At 40.3% G+C, this 17,957-nt stretch overlaps 1 protein-coding gene across 1 annotated transcript; it reads right to left on the bottom strand.

The window, feature by feature from the left end:
- Positions 1-7,436: 7,436 nt before the first annotated feature.
- Positions 7,437-14,880, bottom strand: LOC127350527 (uncharacterized). The gene is made up of 3 exons (XM_051377238.1): positions 13,802-14,880; positions 12,030-12,083; positions 7,437-9,041 (listed from the first exon to the last, which is right to left on the bottom strand). The coding sequence occupies exons 1-3, from the start codon at positions 14,199-14,201 to the stop codon at positions 8,818-8,820; spliced, it is 678 nt and encodes a 225-aa protein (XP_051233198.1). The 5' UTR covers positions 14,202-14,880; the 3' UTR covers positions 7,437-8,817.
- Between the last annotated feature and the right edge of the window lie 3,077 nt (positions 14,881-17,957).

Below are 17,957 nucleotides of genomic sequence, written 5' to 3'. Positions count from 1 at the left end.
CTCGCCTCACCGTGCAGCTGCGAGAGCTTATCCACAGAGGCGGGACGCGAACGTAGGAGCCAGCCAATCACGTCGCAGCCTGTGAGACTGACAGTAGATGTAGCAAATCAGAGAGGAGGATTAAGACCGAACGACAGCCCGGTCTGACCAATTACAAGCCGCGGGCAGTTGCTACGGCAACGTCAGGGCTGTGGCTTGTGTGTGGGCTCCGAGGAGATTGTAGTAGCTCCGCCTTCTCCGAGGGCCCCAAAAACATCAATAAACATGGTTATAACTTCATTTTTACTTTATTTTCTACGGAGTCCTGTGGGGTTATTTTTATTTGTTAGGAATTACTTTTGCATTTTCCAGTTAGTGTGTTGGTCCCAGTCCAGTTTTAATCATGGTTGCAGGGAAACGCTCTGCATGTAGACTACTGCAAAGATGTGACACTTCTCAGTATAAATTTCCCTATAATAAGAAGTTTATTCTCAAGATTAGGTTGCAGTGATCTTCCTAACTTTAAATGTATGAGCCCAGAACTTACTGGGCCCTCTTGAGCTTGTGTTGCACTGCACATATGCAATATCTTACAGTGCATCTGTCACACTGGTTCATAATAGCCAGTATCGCTCTCATGCAAACTGAGACCAGTGCAACCTGGATCCTGTTTAGGACATGATTCTTAAGTATTTTCACTTTCTCAGCTGTCTACAGATACAACTGTGTACAATATGGTTGATATATTGTCCCAAAAATAAAGGTTTAATGCCACCGATATAACAATAATAATATGTATGTAATGCAAGTGCACCCTTGAGCAACAAACTTTAAATTCTTAATAATATTCAGACAATAGATAAATACAACCACACAACCAAAACAACAAATAAAATGGACTCTTTGGCTCCAGTAAGAGAAATAACATTTAAATGAATATTAAACATTTGGCACAGAGGTACAGGGTCATTCATTCCAACAAGTAATGATGGTATCAAGTTGGCCAACTTAAATGTTTAGTTGATATTGTGAAAGGTGATTATCGTATATACATATATCATACAATAAGTCAATACTGTATTGCTTTAAGGGACCAGGGTGTAGGATTTAGTGGCATCTAGAGGTGAAGTTGCAGACTGTATTTGACAACCTGGGAATGAGAACAGGCTGTGAAGTGTATAAGAGAAACTATGGTTTGTCTGGACCCGCTCCCTCTGTAGATAAAAACAGGTAACAAGAACACAACTATTCTTATTATAATACACTAATGAAAACATACCTGTTATTATTATCTCCCATATCTGCCAATAGATCCTTCTAATGTTACATACTGGACCTTTAAGTAGTGACACAAGTTTGTAAGTGATTGCTATCTTTGTTATAAATCTGTCTCCCTGTCTCAGATAATTTGCTAAATGATGCTTGAATTAGTTTTGTGCTTAGTCAGCAACCTTCATAATGCTCCTTAGTGAAAGGAGAGCTCCTTAATCACTCTGATCTGGTTTCTCAAGGCCATTAAAAAAAACTCCCTTCCTGGATTGCCCCAAAATCTCACATATTTTTCATGATTTATCCCTCAGTAGCTGATGATTGTTATAACTCTCGCCTGTTTCCTTCCTCACAATGTCACCGTTTTCACCCACTTGGCCGTAGTTACGAACAATCTCAGCCACTTTTACCAAACGTACGCAGCATTCTTGTCTCCTAATTCATCCTGATCCAATTTTAGTTCCATGAGTTTGGACAAAACGGGATTGTTTTCAGGGTGGTGTGGACATACTGAAATGACCTGACCTCATTGAGTCCTTCTGTACATTGTTGCTGTCTGACAGAGGTTGGTGCTTCTCAATTTGTCTGGCCACGTCTCCATATGGCGGGTCCTCCTGTCCTGGTCCCTGGCCAACCACTTAATTAGAGCTCCTCCCCAGAAATCCACGACTCTGTCCACGCAGGCAGCTGGTCAGCTCGGATGTGAAGCCTTCCACCATTAAACTCTTTGGCTGCAACCTTGAACTAAGACCACTCACCGACAGGGATTTTGTTGGGACAGAGGTCCTGTATGAGGAGGTTAATTAGCAGTGGGTTGTGGATGAGTTGGCAACTGGATTTCAGCTGAAGATGGAGAAGAAATAAGAACTGAATTTCTTCAGAGAAAGATGACAGCAAGATTTTATATTCTTATAATTTTAGTTTTTATCAACGTCTGCATCGTCTGATGACTTCAAATACTCGTGCATGGAGTTGAGAACATATGAAACTCAGGAAGTAAAAGTCCTGCATTCAAATGAATTCCTTAAATAAAGAAAGTATTGTTTGTTTTTGGTGTTAAAGTACTATTATTAAAAAATAAATTCTCATTCAGATTGAGAGTCATTCACCACAATATGGAATCATTATTACTGGATTAATGGATTAAAAAGTAAGCAGATTTGAGTCCTGTATGTGGTTGTTTAGGGCTTAGTTTAGGGATTTTGTTCATTTTAATCTATAAAAATGTGTCATATTTTGTAAACCGATCATGTTTTGTATGTGAAATCTTTATCTGCAAAGTACCCAGTTACAGTTGTCAGATAAATGTAGTGGAGTACAATATTTAAATAACATAATAAAATTTACCTACCTTTTAGAATGAAATGGAATAAAATAATATGAATGAAAAATACCTCTATTACAGTAACTGCGTAAAGAGACAGATAAGTGTCAAGGAAATGGAAAAAAGAGTTTGCTGCTGACAGACACATTTGCAAGAGAAAACACAGAAACAACAACTTAAAAAATGTCCAAAATCCATTTGCTAATCAATCAAATGAACTGCTTTTATTGCACATTTTCTGACATCAACTGCCTGCCTGCATGTATTCTGTTGTTTGACCACTTGAGGGCACTTTTACCCTTTCTACAACCCAGTAAACATAACAGGGTGTTGCCATGTTTAAACACCTTGATGCACACTTTGAATATTGTTCCAACATGTTTGAAATGTTAGTAAAGGAAAGTTAGGAACGTTAATGGGCTGCAAACACTAATTAAAACACTAATTTATCAGGAGACTAATTTATCAGGACTAGCTTGACTCATGTATAAAGTTAATTTAATAGTCCCCCTCCGCTCAAAAGTCAGCATTTCTGAAAGTGGAAAGTTTCTCTGAGCTCACTGAACATCTGATTTGAATATGTGTTACACACCAGTGCACAGACACTGAGAATGGACTTTATAGTAAAGTCGGAGACATCTTTTATCCAGCAGGAAAACTTAAGAAATTAGAAAAATTAACATATTCATAGATTCTGTAATTTTAGGCACCTTTTTCCTGATACTTTTTTTGCAGAAACAAAACATATCAGACACACATTATTGTTCCAAGCAGACTATTTGTATATGTTGTAATAAATGTCTTTAACTTATGAGTTTCCTTTGTCCTTTAAACAGAACAACAAACTTCCCTCGGCAGAATTAACCTTTTACACTCAGTTTGATGTTTGCTCTGGAGGTCACAGACTGAAACTGCAGCAACTACCACGAGGAAGCTCGCTCGTGTAAACCTTTATCCTGCGACGAAAATCAATATCAAGCAAAGTTATGACATTTACCTCATTTAAATTTAGAGAGTTTGTGGAATCCGACTTTTTGGTGCTCACACTGACACACTGCCCCGCTGTGAAAGTGCGTGACATTTTCACACAATCAATAATTGAGCGTGCTTTGCTCTCTTTCAGCACAAACAATGAGGAGGACCTGCTGTCACAGTGAAAAATGTCTCTGTTTAGTTAAAGCTCTCCACAAAGTCAAGTGAGAATAATGAACATTTTATGAGGCTAAAAGGGATGAAGAATTACACATTTCTTTTACAATTTAGTGTATATAGTTCCAAAATGTATATTATAAACAACAGTATACATCAGAAAAGCACAGTCAAGGCAACATACAATTCATTTCAACTGACATTTTACACATTTCTTATGCATTGTTGTAGCCCCAAAAGATGGCGTTATTTCTGACCGCGTCAAAAATTCATCAACATCACTAACAAATTCTTGGTTTGACTTTTATTTGTAAGCAGCTTTCTCTCAGTGGCCCAAAACTTGATATTTTTAACATCCCACAAATGTCTCCAAACGCACGCCTTATGCACGACTTCCCACATAAACAGAGAGCGAACGTCATTTATTCCAGTGGGGGGTGAATGACGAGCACTACCCCTCTGGTCACTGGCTCATGTAGCCTCTGTTGGATTTTCCAAAACTTCATTAGACTGTCAGACAGACTATTTGGATATTATTTAGATAATTTTAACCTTGTGATAATGATGATTATATTTAATGACTATTTTTTAAAACCAATTTCCTCCAAATTGTATCATCTGTGGGCTTTGCTGCTGCTGGTTCCTGTTTGTGTGCCAATTAAATGAACAGGATACAACAGGTTAATTAGTGAGTATTGGGGGTGTTGGTACGTGTATTTTTCAACTCTGGACCGAGCCAGGCGAGTTGTTTCCCCCTGTTTCCAGACATGAGGTTGATATTCTTCTTCTCACTTAGTTTCTCACTTAACTGCTCTCTAAAGAAAGTGTAGTTCTCAAAAATACTGAACTAACTGTCTTGTAAGATTTACTTTATCGGTGTCACACAGTGATGCAGTATCTTTCAATAACTTTTTGTAAAATTCATCATATTATCCTAATATTTTATAATTTATGGTTTGAATCTCTAGGGATAAAAAGTTATGACTAGTATGTTATCCGAAGAAAACCACTGAAAAAACAACCAATTGGAGGGAAACAGCCACAATATTAGGGTCATAAACTTGTAGTTGAAAGAGTTGTAAGAGTCAGATGAAGCAAATACAAATCTCTACACAAGACTGTGGTGATCATTGCTCAGGTGTAATAAACTGACTGGATGATGCTCACATTAAGCATACAGAGGAGCCTGTTGGATGCTGAGGTCCTGTCTGGTGATCGTGGAGGCTGGAGGCACTCAGTGAGAAGCAGGACTAGTCAAGCAAGGTGACAGCTCTTGGGACGAAGCTGCTCAGGTGACAGGAGGTCCCACTGAGCGAGCGGGGGGGAAGGTTTTTTGGAACAGATGGTTACCTGGGTGGGCAGGGTCGCTGGCAATCCTTGCTGCTCTTTCATTAGCTCCTGTGTCACGCACCTCTTTAACGGAAGAAGAAGCTGACAGGTAACAACCACGCTCTGAGGTGTGGGTAACTCGCTGGAGTTTGTCCTCAGAATAAAAGAGCAGAAACGCTGAAGGAACTTTAAGGTGATGAAAAATTTAGATTAGGGTTGGTGGTGATGTGTGTGCTGTCAAATTAAATACATCTTCGAGAGACACTCTCCTCTATGCAGGAGGCATTTTTATCCTGTTTGCTCATTTAGATGATGTAGTGGTGAGTGAATCTGTTGAAATCACTACAGAGAAGCTGATTTTCCTGAAGGGCTCTGTCAGAATCTGATCCTAATTATTACAGTTTTAAGTGTTTGTTTCAAAGGCTGCCAAGTGATAAATCGTGTCTTTCAGAAAATACAGTTACCAGATCCAATTGCCTCGTGTTGTCCTCGACTAAACTGAGAGTCTACAGTCATGCTGGTGACTCTGTGAGGCTGTACTACAGCAGACATTATGGACAAAAATGAACACACAAAATCGTTTAGAAAAAAATCTTTTCATTTACTTTTGTTGGGCAGGATAATATATTCGCCATATTATGCAAAAAGTATCGAAACACGAATTGTATGCACTCGAAAGATGATGATAATGCTAGCACAATGATTTTTAGCAGGTTTAATGTTTCCCTTGTTTACTATCTTAGTTTAGCATGTTAGCATGCTAAAGTGAAGTATTGGACAAATTAAACAGACCTGATGATGGAAAATATGAAAAGTCTAAGGCTCACCAAACTCAGGATATTCATCCTGAAGAGGACACTAATGTTTGTTCCAAATTTCATTTGAATTCATCCAATGGTGGCAGAGATATTTCACTAAAAAACACAACTGACATGCTAGAGGAAAAGTCAAGGGATCACCAAGTTAGTATGTTTCATCCTCTGGGCACCATGGATATCTGTACCAAATTTCACAGCAATCCGTGATATATTTCAGTCTTCTAAAAGACCAACAGTACACCACCAGCATATCAGTGGACTCCCACCAGCGTCGGCTCAAGATGTTTTGGAGCAGTAAGTAGAATTTCATGACACAGATGTCCTTTCCCCGTTGATATCACATTACACGTGAGAGCCGTGTGCCGTGCTCATTAGTATTTCCATTGCATCCTCACAGCAGTTGGTCACCGCTTGAAGAACCTCTGAGACTGGAAGTTGTTGAGGGAGGGGTGGATAAAGGAAAAACATACTGCAGCATGCATCCTCAAGGTCATGTTACACCACTTCTATCCATATATATTTTGTAGTTTTATACTAAAAGTTCCAAGCTGTGCATCAGTGGTTTTCACCTCACTTCTGTGACATAAAGAAATGTTATTTTAATGCTTAAGCTATTCAGGAGGACACCTCTGAAATAACATTTTTATTCTGTTGTCTCTTTGACCTTACATAGACATTTCAGACTGCCCTTCACTGATACTGTGAATTTTAATTAAAGTGAAGAAAATGACTACAAAATTGTGCCCATTGATTAAAAGGTTTAAATAAATCTAATGTATTATATCGATGAAGGTGCACGAGCAATAGGGAAGAAGCCTGAAGGAGTTCAAAGGATGGTCATTGATATTTTCTTACATCTCAACAAATTTTATTATCTGTGTATCCAAATCCTGATATATCTTTCTCCTCTGTGCCATAGAGCTCCATTGTTTTCTAAAACCTATTAAAAACACATAAATGACCCACATTGTTGCACTGGGTGACATGTTCCTTCATTACCACGAGCACACACACTGTTATTTTGCCCCAAATATTTACTAGAGCGCCAAAAGTGGATTCATCCACCTAAAAATAGTCCCTAACAAATGCACAATTTCCTCTATAAATCTACAGCGAGCAGCTGTTTTAGGACATTACGGAGCCTATTTTTCAAATATGAAACAAATTTATTATAATTAGAATTAAATATGAACCATTTTAAAAGTCTTCAGTAGGAACCAAAGGGCTCAGAAGGTAGTGAAAGTAGTGAAAGATGGACACATTGTTGTTTTTTGTCAGAATATCATCAACCATATCCTTTGTTTTTCTAATGAATTGACTAGATTGATTAAAAAAACTAATAAAAAATACTGATATAAATGTTTGTAACTCCATCCATTAATTCATCAAGTTTGCTAATTTGTCATGGAGATTGCTCAGTTGCCAGTACGTGACCTAAGTATGAGGCTGACAGTTATTTCCATGGCAACAGAAGACATGTGCACATACCCAGAGGTCAAAAATCAGTAATGGATTTGAAAATAATGAACAAGTAATTAACAGTAACACATTTGTTCATGAATATTTATTAGATGACTTGAAAGAATACAGTTATTGACGGCATCAAGGCGGTGGGAAAAAAATGAGCTTTTTTGCAGGTTCAGATTTTGAACCGTTACATTTAATGTCTGGGAAATGATCACTGCTGCACAGTTACAACACCATTTTTATTATATTGCCCTTAAAATCGGAACCCTACCATCTGAAGTCAAGTCCCGCTTTACTCTAGTTTGCCCCAAATATGTGCAAGTGTGTAAAAAATGTTTATTCATACATTGAAATAGTCAAAAACGTCAGTAACTTCAGTAGATATCTTCCCAAAAACACAGTGTACAGTAGGTGTGTGTGCAGAGTAAAATGCATGCATCCCAGCATGCACAGAAAAATAAGCCCCGTCGGTTGAAGCTTTGAGATGGTGTCCCAGACTCATCAGCAGCAGTACGTAGCCCTTAACAGTGAGGTAATACAGGTAAACAAAGGCTCTGACAAACGCCATGTCACACGAAATATTAAACATTAGAAAAAGGAACAAGCCATGAACACTTTTTGCTTCAAAGGTGATGCCAAGAATACCAAGAAATCATAAAGCATGACAGTCACTCTGTTTGACTCTGTTTTTTTTAACATAACAGCAATGGCTTTGAAACTTTTATATTTAATATTTTTTGCAATCAGGTGCAACCAGAGCTCTTAAAGGTGACTTAGCACTTGTTCACATCAAGCTAATAACATGACTACTACAAAATACTTTTTATCACTGTGTAGTGAACTTTTTTTGCAACCAGTAATTACAGCATTATTACAGAAGAAAGAAGCAGGTGTTAACATTTGGAGCCTCCCTGTGTCAGTTGAGCTGCTTGATATAAACTTTACAATAATTACAAAAAACTTTAAGTGTCACACAATTAATAAAAAATGTTGACGTAATTGTTTTGTGTTTAACCTTGCTAGCAGCAATATTACAATAAGCACTGCCCGGCGTGTATCATGTATTTAGAGTGGTTACATACTGTTTGTGGTTACAGTGAACTGCAAGTGTCTACATTAACAGAGCGGTATTTTCACAAGGGGGTCACTTGAAAAAGGGGGAAGTACAATAACAAAAAAAACACCTTTTTCTCAGCTGCCTGTCCAAAAAAATAAAACTGCAGCCGTCCTCTCAAGCCATCTCTGCAGAAAGGAGTCCAATCTGATACAAACATCAGCATCTGAAGCCTCCAATGTTCCAGCCCGGGTCGACAGTTCAAAGTCCCTTCTGGCCCAACATTGCACAGGTGTTAACAGCCCACCTGCAGGTGATAAAACAGTGGATAGAGCTTTGATTCATGAAAGACTTTTAAATCCACTTGAACAAGAAATGCAAGCAAATACGCTGCTTTATTTCTCTCAGGGAAGGTCAGGAGGTCGCAGTTAAGTCCCAGAGTGAGTGTCCGGAGGTCGCTGCTGCTGCAGCGTCTCATCTATGGTGACCACTATCTCCTCCGGCCTGCTGGAGCTCAGGCAGTTAGTGTGGTTCATGGATATGTAGCTCATTTCCACCAGCCGGGGCCTCTCGCCCAGCTCGCTCATCTCGTTCATGTTGTTGGTGATGCAGTTTATCTCCGTCTTGTTGCGACGAGAGCCTAACACCCACCCTGAAGAAAGACAAAGGGGTTAGATGTGGATCATTGTTTGTCAAGTGCTGTAACCGTACTTAAATATATTTATTTTTTCACCCAAAATATCAGGAACATAACTTCAGGGTCCTCAATGGTAGCTACAGCCCTGCTGCAGTCAGTGCTCTCATCAACCTCGTTTCCAGCCGCAGAAAAGTTAGAGGCTGGCTGGTGAGGAAAGTGGAGCATTTAGCAGCTATGATATTTTTCTCAGGAGTTGGTAGAGACCAAACCAGAGCAAAAAGGAGAGAGAAAATTAAGGTGGAAACAAACACAATAATAATGTGTTTGCCGGATGTGCCTAAATTATCCATAGCAACGTCATAAAGTGATATCTTAGAATCTGTGTTTTTTTTCAGTTTGCTGTGTTCATCTGACCTTGAATAGTCAAAAAAACAATGAATGCAGATTTAATATTTGAGATTTTGGTACTTTCTGGTATTTTCCATTTTGGAGACTTTGGATTTTGGAATTTAACATGTGAAACGTTGTTTCTTTCTTTGTTTCTTTCTTCTTTTCTTGTTTCCAGAATGAAGGACAGAAGGAATTAGCTATACAGGGATACATACAACGTCATATTTAGGTTAGGTTTAGGAAAAGATCGTTACATTTTGTACCTGACATAACTTAAGTACACAAATTAAGCATGTTACATAAGTTAACTAAGTCCTGTGCTTGTTTGAGTAATCTATCAACCCCACATTCTCTGTATCCTGACACTCCGTGCTTACAGTCAACTGCATCACCTGACTTTGCGTCCAAGAATGATGCTAGAGGGATACCTTCAGCGTCATCTTTTGAAGCAGAGCGGCAATATTTAAAGACTTAGGAGGTTGTTCTGCCAATAGATCCTCCTAATGTTACCCTGGACCTTTAAATAAAGGAGCCGACTACTGATTCCACCACCGCCACAGTTTGTAAGCCTCGGGGGAGTGGAGGTATAAAGCGTGAACGCGTACGTGGTGAAACATTCATGTTGGCGGGGCAAAAACAAGTAAGCTGAGTATTTAAAACGTGTGCAGAACAAGGCTGCAAACTTCATCTGACAGAAAGTTATGATGGGTTCAGCCTCTGTAATTCCATTAGAGGCAAAGCACCATAAAATTGTTTCTGAGAGGGATGTCTGGCGCACAGCAGCACCATCATGTGTGGTGGAGCCTGTTTGAATTGGGACACATCAATCATTGTTCTGTCAGATGAGGAGCTGAGATTAAGGCTGACAGTTGTGAGTGTGAAGAACAGACAGAAGGCAGAATGGGATTCCTCAGACCCCCAGAACTGACACACGACCGCATGGATGTAATTTCTACTGGTGATGGGGCGAGGTGTCCACCTCACTTTTCAAAATCCTATGGTCCCCTCACTTAAACACCTAGTTTCAGGTTGTTTTTTCTTACTAAGTCTCTCTGAACATTGCTGTCTTACTGTCCAGCTAATAGTCAACTTTTTTTGCAATACAGGCTGGAACTATGTTGTTCTACTTTTGAAGGACCAGTGTGTAGGATTTAGTAGCATCTAGTGAATAAATTTGCAGATTGCAACCAACTAAATACTGCTGACTTCCAAGTGTGTAGGAGAAACTACGGCAGGCGCAAGACTGATGAAAAAACAAAACAGAAATGGAATTATAGGTATGTTTATAATCCACTGAAAATAAGAATTGTTGTGTTTTTGTTAGAATGAGCTGTGTTTAATCTACAGAGGAAGCGGGTCCTCTTTTACGGAGTCCACCATAGTAGTCCAGAAATTACAAACCAACAATGCATTTCACATTTTTTGTGAGTTTTTCTCCCTCACACTTGGAAGGCTAGCAGTATTTAGTTGGTTGCATTCTGCAACTTTACCGCTAGTTGCCACAAAAACCCTTTAAAAAATCACAATACAAACAATAACTTTGAAGGATCAACAGGTCAAGAATCATAAAACAGGTTTAGCCAGATTATCGAAACCACTTCATTGGTTAAACTAAGGGCCTGTCCTCACGAATACGTTTTTCTCGAATCCGGATAAATACTTTGTCGTATCGCGTCCAGATGGATACGGCGTTTTCGGGGTGTGAAAACAGTATTTTTTGGAAACCTGTCCCAGAGTGGGAAAATCCGAAAACGCCGGATTGCCCAGAGTCGTCTGGACAGCGAAAACTGACTGCGGACTACTACTACTTGTTTGTAAACAGCGCATGCTCCATGGGTTCCCTTCCGGTTTTAGTGTATTGGTGTGGCGGTGTCACAGCGCCACATACAGGCCTGGCATATGTACTACAGCGTTTTGGGTCGTTTCAATGAATCTGTGTGGACGCAGATATTTCTGGAAACGACGCTGTGTTTACGGAGATTTTTTCGAAACGACATTGTATTGGGTGAGGCCGCGTATTCGTGAGGATAGGCCCTGAAAAGTGAGTGCCGCTGAACTGTCAGTAATAAACCCTCAGTGCACAGGAAAACTGCATGCACATCTTCCCAGATCACAGCAAATTAACATTTTGACTACAATGTTAAGACCAAAACTATGAAAATAAGACCCAATTAGTAATAAACCCTTTTTAAAAGAATCTGTGCTGTCTCTAATTCATTGGTACATCCTCCACTGATGCTTCTTTATATGTCTACAACAGGTTGTTTTGCTTTTTTGCTGTTGCACCATGTCAGAAGAGTGAAGCATCTTGCTGTGTCCAGGAGACTTGGCAATGTCTTTGCAACCCTCCTCTGGTGAGAAAGCAGCCATAAAACACACATCCTCTACATTTACACCTCTGGAAAATGCCCAGGAGAGCAGACACCGTGTCACCTGTGTGTTTGTGTGAATGTGTACGTGTGAGTTTTCATATGAAGGTGGGAATGTCAGGTCAGGAGCAGGCAGACAGACAGGTCAGTTCTCACTGCTGACCAGTTCAAGGGGGGTCAGCATGTCTCTGTGGCAAAGCTAAGTGCTGCAGACTGTGACCCATGTGAGCTTTGTTTTTTTTACCTGGTTCACTGGTTTCACCTCCGTCACCTTCAGCAACCATCGACCTGCCTCCACCTGCACGAGAACAGGCATGTTAGTGACTCTGCACACAGACTCCATCTGTGTCTTATGAAGTAATAAGGACAAAGAAGGAAGGCAGGAACAGAAGTCATTTAAACACAGGTGGACAGGTGTGATAATACGACTGTAAAGAGAGAAAGCTCAGACACAGAGGTCAGTGATGTGGATGCCCCAGAGCAGGGTTGCCTTTCTGAAGCCCTATGAAAGATTTGGTACCTCTCCCCATGTGTGCACAGCTACAATTCAAATCACAAGTGTCTATTCCATGGTTAGGTTTAGGTTATTTAATTTATTATTTAATAATAAGGACATTAATGAACATTTCTGTAAATGTGCGTGTGTGTTAGCCAACTAATTCTTAACTGCAGTCCTTTGACGAGATCTTTTAAAACCAATAATTTATTGAAAGTGAAAGTGAATTTTTTTTCTGTATCATATTTGAAACATCAGGCATTTTTGGTAGTTTATTAATCCCAATAATGTTTATTTTAGAAACGAATACTGTTCATTGCATTTGGAACTTCTGGAACGTTTCTGTTGGACAAAAAACAACCTTGTCCTTGTAGTCTGAGTTGGTCAGTATGAAACTGTTTTTGTAAAATTGGAAAGAAAATGAGAATTTTTTGCAAGTGAGTCATTGCAACATCCAAGGTTATTATCATGAGAGCAGGTTTGCTTATCTAAAAAAACACATACATATCTACATTTCCACTTTAAATAAATCTTAAATGGCATTTAAATCTTCAATATGTTTAGTTAAATATTCAAAAGACAAACACAGATTTCACCATGAAATGCAATACAATGACAAAAGCACAGCAATTATGATAATAAAATGTATCCAGAACGAATATTTTCCATTCGTTTGGGGGCCCTCTGGTGGCTGAGGGCCCTCCTGCAGCTGCTAAGTTAATGTGCCCCTGTCCTGATCTGCCCCCCTGGTAAAGCATTACTGAGTCAAATCCTCTATTTTGCTTTAAATCACCTGATGTAATGAGCTGACTATCAAGTCAAGTCAGCACTATGAGAGGACACGTGCCCTAAAAATAGACTCATTGTTTCATTCATTATGTATCGCTCACAGGACACTCTTCAAAAATAGAGAAACAGCAGACCTTCTCTCCATTTCTCACACAGACACTCACTGATAGTGTAGATTGTCAGGACGTCTCCCTCACAAGGTCACAGGATGATATGAGGCAGCTACTGCACATCTGCATTAAAATTACTTGGGATGGATAACAAAACACTCTCCATAGTTTACCGGTTGCTGTTTACCCAAAGAACTGTCACTGTACATAGTCAATTAATAAAGAACCTCTCAGTTGCTATTTCAAGGAGCCCCCAAATCACTTAATTCATCTATAAATTAAGATGTTTGTGTTCTGTGTTGTCAGTTTCAGGCAACAATTGTTGTGTTTTAATGGGCTACAAGGAGGGGTCTTTAAATGGGTTCCAGGGGTCCAAATACAAAATTAAGAAAAGGTAAATTTCATTAATATTTTACTACAAGTTTCTCCAGCTGTAAATGTATATTAATTAACTGTTCTAATAGAAGATGTGCTGCTTCTATACACATATTTTTGTGTTTCCAGTTCTTTCAATGTTCCTTTTGATAATGTAAAAGCACACACACACACACACACACACACACACACACACACACACACACACACACACACACACACGGACACAAAATAGGGGTCACATACCGACAAAGTCATTAACCACATCTTTGACCAGGTGTCCTACTATCGCATACGCCACCGCCACCACCACCAGCGCTGCCATGACCAGGTAGAGAACCGCTTTGGGCAGCGGGATGGAGTCTCGCGCAGGGGTCCGGTAGTCCGTGTACAGCAGGTCACTCTCCGAATAAGAGTACTGAAAGACGTGCTCCATGCCCGAGGTATGGTTGGAGTTGAGAGGCGGCTTACTCGCGCTCATGGCGCTGTCCGGCTGCAGAGCCGTCACCATGGTGGTCGTCACATCTTCCGCTTTGTCCATGTTTACCAAGCCTGTAGTTTTATTCATCAGGGGCAGTATCTGCGACAGAAAATAGCTCCAGTCCTTTATGGCACTCGTGTTGCACAAAAACATTGTTTCTACCATGTAATCCCCACAGGAAGGTTTGAATCTGCAGGATCACAAAGGCGCAAAAATCCAGCTGAAGACGCACCAGAATCAGAGACAGCGGACTCTCAAGACTTGTGGTCTTTAAAAGTAACAGATTGTATTTTTTATAATCCAACAGGTTCCTTCAGATGCCAAAGTCTCCGTCCGACAAGAGCTCATCAGTGCTTCTGAAAACTTACCCAGCTCTCATTGACGAAACGCACAACGCGTCACGGGCGGCGCGGCTTTTACGCACGAATAAAGAAGAACATCTGTGCGTCAAATCTTTGGTTTATCTCCAAATGTGAATTAACAAAAACAAGTGGCAGAGTACAGCAGGCTATAATGTCATAAAATGAAAGAAACGTGCCAGAACATGTGTCAACATTCTCCTCCCGACCTTAAAAGCGCGTAAATGTTGGATGAAGGAGCCAAGAAGCTATGTGACCGTAGACCCGCCGTCCGGCTGTCACATGCAGTGGTGATGATAAGCACACACGAAACACCCTGTCTCGGATGGTCCTGGGAACCTGCCGGAGTCACGTCGCCTCCTCTGATGCTGTCAGTGGTGCCGGAGCTGAAATGTGCGGCTGGTGGGAGAGCAGGGACACACTGGGAGCCACTTGTTCGTCCTTTCTGTCGACTTCATGCGGCGAGATGTTCTTCAGATTCTACAGGCTGAGGTGAGTTCTTGTGTTTTCTACCACAGGCTAATGTCTCAGACCTCACTAACTGGGTTGTTTTTGCGCTCAGGAATGAACAAATCCAACGATGACTGATGTGATTTAAAATGAGCCCCAGTGGAGCAAGAGGAGAGAGATGGCGCTCTGAGGTCGGACAGGATCTTTTCTTTCAGTACAGCTCAGTTTAAATCAGATGCACTACACCAATAGGAACTTAAACAAAGGTTAAAACTAGACTTTATTAAAATCAGCACAAAGTCAGAAAATACTGTAATAGTCTAAAACAGTTACCCTCCAAATGAAATCAAACTATAAAAAACAAATTAAATGTAATTTGGATTCAGGTTCAGCAAAGTAACACCCAAACCAGTAAAGCCGAGATATAAATATTATGACATAAACAGTGATATGAATACAGCTACTTTGATTGGCAGAAAACAAACAGTTGCAGAGGTGGTGATAATTCTCTGTGAGTTTGTCACTATAGAAGCAGCCATTTCATATTACTGTGGCTGGAAACAATACCTGATTAATTATCTTAATTGTCTGTCATCTTTGTTTGGATCAATGAGTTGAGATGAACTTTGTGAAATGAGTTGAAATTTGATTAACTGTACACTGGAGGGAATGCTCTGTGTAGGATGGAGGAGTCATTGAATCCTCAATGTGGATTTATCAATGTTGACAATGTGTAGATGTGGTGATATTTCACGTCCTTCTCGCAGTGTGAAACAGTGAGAAGTAACTGTTCCAAAACAACAATGGCGGCTCCTAAAGAGGTTAGTGTAGATGCTGCTAGCATCAGTTATTTTAGAACTGGAGAGTAGAACAACACTGAAGGCTTTTCTTGATGGGTTGCTGGTTCATTGATCTGATTGGTTGAAGTTAGCCTGTGACAGTGATACAGATAAGACTTTCCGTGTCCAAGTCAGGTTGATATTTCACTGGATAAGTGAAAACCTACCAACCTGCAGGTGGTGCTAAAGTAAAACTCAGAGTATCACCAAAGTGATTAGGATTCACGATTGTCTCTACAAAATGTCACAACAATCCATCCAATAATCTTTCGGATATTTCAGTTAAGTGGTAGACCGACTTACGCTGTCATCCCTCGAGCCCCACTGCTAGAACAGTTAAACACAGATATATGTACATACGGGTATGTACGTAATCATCGACTGCCAAGAAAAATGTACAGCTTTCATTTGGCGAATACAGCGTGAACATTGAGCAATGAGAATACTGTCTGAACATACTCATGGTTTGATGTGAGTGCTGTCAGTTATCTCTGTGATATTCCCCGTACCTCTGTGAGTGTTTCTCCCTTCTTTCTCTGGGAAGATGAACTAGACTCAATTAAGATCACATCAGTCGTTCAAAGATCGGCTCAGAGGAAATGTATTAGACTCACTGACCCTTAAATCAATCATGGCATCCAGTGAGTCACTGTGGACGCCACCGTGGCCTTCAGAGGTTCAGCTGTCACAGCTGAAGAGGGCTTTTTTTTTTTCTTTTTAAAGATTTTCAACTTCGTCCATCAACAGTCTTAAAATGGAGGTCATCTTCTTGTAGCTCTGCTTGTTCACTGGTGCAGTTCTAAAATGTGACAAAGGTGCAATGTAGAATCAACCACGTCGAGCAAAGAACATGAAGAAATCAACTCTAAATTAACGTTCATGTTCACCACGAATCGTGAATACAGAAAATGTCCATCTGTCACTGTGTGAGATTAGGTGATTATGGTGCCTTTGCGTCCTGCTGTGATTGTCCGAGACATGTCAGACTGCAACATGTTAAACCCTGACTGATCATGGCTTGTGATTGTTTAAGGTGATCAGGGAGGAGAGGGCAGAGATAAACCAACCATGGTGTCCCAAATGTCAGAGAGCACTTCATGGATGAACTGTAAGCAAAAGAGTGCAAAGAACAAGATATGGTTGTCTTTCTCTGAGGCCTAGTGAGGAACCGCTGTCTTTCATTATGAAACACTACTGTGGGTTGAGGATGTGTATCTACATCACAACAGCCAACAATCTGATGATGCATTAAATATGAACCAACACGATTTAATTGAACCCAATGCGATTCAATGCATCCCCTGTTAACCCGCATTCCCTGCTGCGTCAGTGGGGTTGTTTGGTTGAATGTGTTAGTCATTGATCCTTTATTTGATTGAGGTGTGTGTTAGACTCTAACTTAGACTCTACGACCCCGACCACGGCTCTGAAACATCAGCAGTCTAACTGTGCTGTGTACTGATAAATCCATCTGCTGTCCGTGGTGCTGAAGTAGCAAACTCTCTCAGTCCCGCCCTTCTGTCAGTTTCATCTTGCATATATAATATTCTTTTAACTATGTATAGTCACAGCCAGAGTCAGGCAAGCAGACAATGGAGCCGGGCTCAGCCTCTGACACCTTCAGAGACCAGGCGTGTTACAGCAGCTCAGACCAAGACTAGACACGTGGATACAGGCAGGGTAGCAAGTTAATTTGTAAATAAATAGACTAAATGTTTAGTGTCCTTGCCGGTTGTACATATTCCAATTCATTACCTTCTTTTCTGTTATTATTTAACAGACAGTCGTTACATCACAAACAAATCTTCAGTTGGGGAAAGCCCTAGATTCAGAGGCCTAGAATATACCTCTCACTTTGATGGGAAGAATTTAGTAAGAATTTAGTAATTCAAGAGTACAAATGACTAAATTGAGTAAAGATAATAGCTACATTGAGCAGACAAATCAATTTGAGGGAATTATTCTCAGTTTGAGGGAACAATTTATCAAAAATGTCTCCCCTTGACACCTACCAGGCTCTGTATGATAAAGAGAGACACGAGGGAGACTGAGAGGGGGAAAAAAGAGATGGGGGTGGGTTGGGAGGTATAGAAAGAGAAATTTGAACAGAACATCCTCTCTATTCCTGCGTTAATCAGCAGGGATTGTGACGGCAGCGGAGGACACGCGCCTGTGATCGAGTCCTGCTGAATAACAAAGAATCTCTGTCTGTGCGGCTCTGGCTTATCTGGCTGCCTGATGAAAATTACCCCTCATACTGGACTCATATACTT

This window comes from Dicentrarchus labrax, unplaced genomic scaffold (genome assembly GCF_905237075.1).
Source record: "Dicentrarchus labrax unplaced genomic scaffold, dlabrax2021, whole genome shotgun sequence".
Lineage (NCBI taxonomy): Eukaryota > Metazoa > Chordata > Actinopteri > Moronidae > Dicentrarchus > Dicentrarchus labrax.
Note: the sequence above shows the minus strand (reverse complement) of the source record. Positions and strands in the feature narration are given on the sequence as shown.